Source organism: Pygoscelis adeliae, unplaced genomic scaffold (genome assembly GCF_000699105.1).
Source record: "Pygoscelis adeliae isolate BGI_AS28 unplaced genomic scaffold, ASM69910v1 Scaffold57, whole genome shotgun sequence".
NCBI lineage: Eukaryota > Metazoa > Chordata > Aves > Sphenisciformes > Spheniscidae > Pygoscelis > Pygoscelis adeliae.
Window position 1 is genome coordinate 8708468 of NW_008825615.1, and position 2476 is coordinate 8710943.

The window sequence follows — 2476 nt, forward strand, 5'->3', positions numbered from 1 at the left end:
TGGCCTCCTGCCTCTGGGGCTTTTCCTGCAGGTTGTTTGCCTCTGCCTGGCTCAAGTAAGTTTATTCTGACTTTGAATCTGTTTTCTCCCTCGCAGATAAGCCAGACGGTAATTGAGGTAAGTGTGAGGGAAGGGACAGTGCTCCGTGCTTAGGGAAAGGGTGTGGGTGAAGAGAGACTTGAAGGCCACTCTCTGTCATGCCCTGGCGCTGAGCCGCTGGAGGGTTTTCGACCCTTTTCTTCCCCACAGTAGCTGTAGCTGACCCTGACGTGGTGCTGGCAAAGGCGAGTTGACCGCAGGGCAGCGGGTGCCGTGTGTGTGTGCCTACATGGTGCTACCTTGTGGGCATCGGGCAGGCGCCCGGTGACATGGCGGGGCTTGAGCTCCGTCTACAACTACCTCTGGATGGATTATTACTGGGAAGACTGGTGTGCGGAGGAAAGGTGCTCAGAGCAGCAGTGCTGTGGGGAGCAGGGGGCCAGGCTCAGGGCCCCTGCAGGGCTGATCACAGAGCACCGTTGTGGGGCCGCAGCTGGAGCTCGCTCCGTGGAGAACAGAGCCCCCCATTATGGGTACGGAGACCTGTAAGAGCCTTTCTCTAGGTTTCCACAGGCTGGTGGGGCCTCCCGCCTCCCCCTCGGGAGCCTGGTGCTTTGAGAAAGCGCCTCTGTAGATGCTAATGTAATCCTGAGGAACCAGGGGAAACCGCTGAGCCCGGCAGTGAAGTGGGGAAAGGGTTGTTCTAAATTTTCTTCGCTAGCACAAACTCTCAGGAAGACTGTCTCCTTTGTGTTGGCTGAATGAGTAATTAGAGTAGTTCAGTGAATTTCAGTGTTTGATTCGCAAAGATCACTCTTTTTATTTCTGCCACCCTGTCATTGCCATACGGCATTCAGATCCTGCTGGGTTGGGGAGTTGAGCCCCCTCCACCTTGCCCTGGCCATGCCAGCATTGTGGGGCACAGGAGGGCAGCTGGGCCCGGGGAGCAGGGTTTAAAACCTCATCCCTGTTCTTCCCACGAGGGGAGCGTTGCTGGTCATCGCAGCAACAGCTAAGATGGGATATAGGGCCTGTGGGTCCTGACATGCATGGAGTGAGAACACGGCTCCTCATCACAGCTGTGACCCCCTGACTAACCCACAGAAGCTGCCTCTCATTGTGCCGGTCCCCCCAGACTGGCTCTCGCAGGTTTGCCAGGATCTAATTGTTCCTTTTTTTTATGTTACTCCTTGTCAGAGAGGTCTCCCTGGTCCACCAGGCCCCCCGGGTCCGCCAGGGCCACCAGGAGTTCCCGGCATCGATGGCATCGATGTAAGTGTTTCCCATGCCCTGCCTAGGAGATAAGAAATGCCTCAAGCTGTACCTGTATTGTCCTCACTGTCAGCATTTGACCCTGAGGAGTTTGAATTTGTCTGGAGATCCACATAAGAATTGATGGGTCTCATACTCTGTAGCGGGCCGGGGTGAGGGGAGAAGGAGGCCTTTCAGATTATCTCTGATATGGAAAATACAGGATTATTTATTTTATGTAATCGGTATCATATGCTATGATTATTTGCCTTAAATGGGGTGTAGGGGTTTTATAATTCTAATCTCAAAAGGGATTACGTAGCATCACTCATACTAAAGCATGATAAGGATTTGTGGCGTTATTCCTGAGAGGAGCTACTATGTATTTTCCCCCAATTCCTGTCAGAAGTTTCTGTGATTATTTCTGTTAGTCTATAATAGAGATTATGTGGGTTTAATATTAATATCCTACAATAAGAATCAGTTTGGGATTATTCCTGATAATCTGTAAATCAGTTTTTTTATCATGAGGGACCATAAAAGGTTGCTGTAGCTCTGACTAATACCTTTCTTTTCATATCTTGTTAGGGGGAGAGAGGTCTGAACGGCCCCCCCGGTCCACCGGTAAGTGATTTCAGCTACTCTGCATTTGCTCCTGCAAGAGAAAAGGGTTTGAGTTTTGTTTCTGCTTCCCTCTCTGAAACATGCTTAACTGTCCATTTAAATCCTGAAGGGTCCAGATGGGGATGCAGGCAAACCAGGATCCCCTGGCCTGCCTGGAGAGCCGGGAGCTGATGTGAGTACACTTTTCTGGAATTTCCTCTTTTTTTTTTTTTTTTTTTTTTTTTAAGAAAAATACTTGGTTTTAGTCTATTTCTGTAGAAGCATGACCTCCTTTTGAGGTCTCTGGCTTCCTCACAGCTGCCAGTGAGTGCCAGCGGTGTGCACGTGGGAGAGGCTCTTTTCTCCAAGCTGAAGGATGCTCTCTTGGAGGAGCACAGCCGGGCTGAAGGGTGGCCGGGGCAGCAGCTGAGGAACAGCGCAAGGGCTGTTGGGTGCTGCCACCCTGCTCTGGAGAGGGCGCTGGGCGGCAGTGCCGCGGGGAGGAGGCCATGCTGCGGCCTCTGGAAGCAGCCTCACGTCAGCGCCCCGCTCCCTGCGGGGCGAAGGGCAGGGCAGCCAAGGG

At 52.3% G+C, this 2476-nt stretch overlaps 1 protein-coding gene across 1 annotated transcript in view; it reads left to right on the forward strand.

Moving 5' to 3' along the window:
* The window catches only part of COL9A1 (collagen, type IX, alpha 1), an 80537-nt gene that overhangs the window by 20243 nt on the left and 57818 nt on the right, over positions 1 to 2476 (forward strand). The window contains exons 7-10 of the mRNA XM_009333246.1: positions 97 to 117; positions 1237 to 1311; positions 1879 to 1914; positions 2024 to 2086. Of these exons, the coding sequence (XP_009331521.1) occupies positions 97 to 117; positions 1237 to 1311; positions 1879 to 1914; positions 2024 to 2086 (195 nt within the window). The remainder of the gene's footprint in view (positions 1 to 96; positions 118 to 1236; positions 1312 to 1878; positions 1915 to 2023; positions 2087 to 2476) is intronic.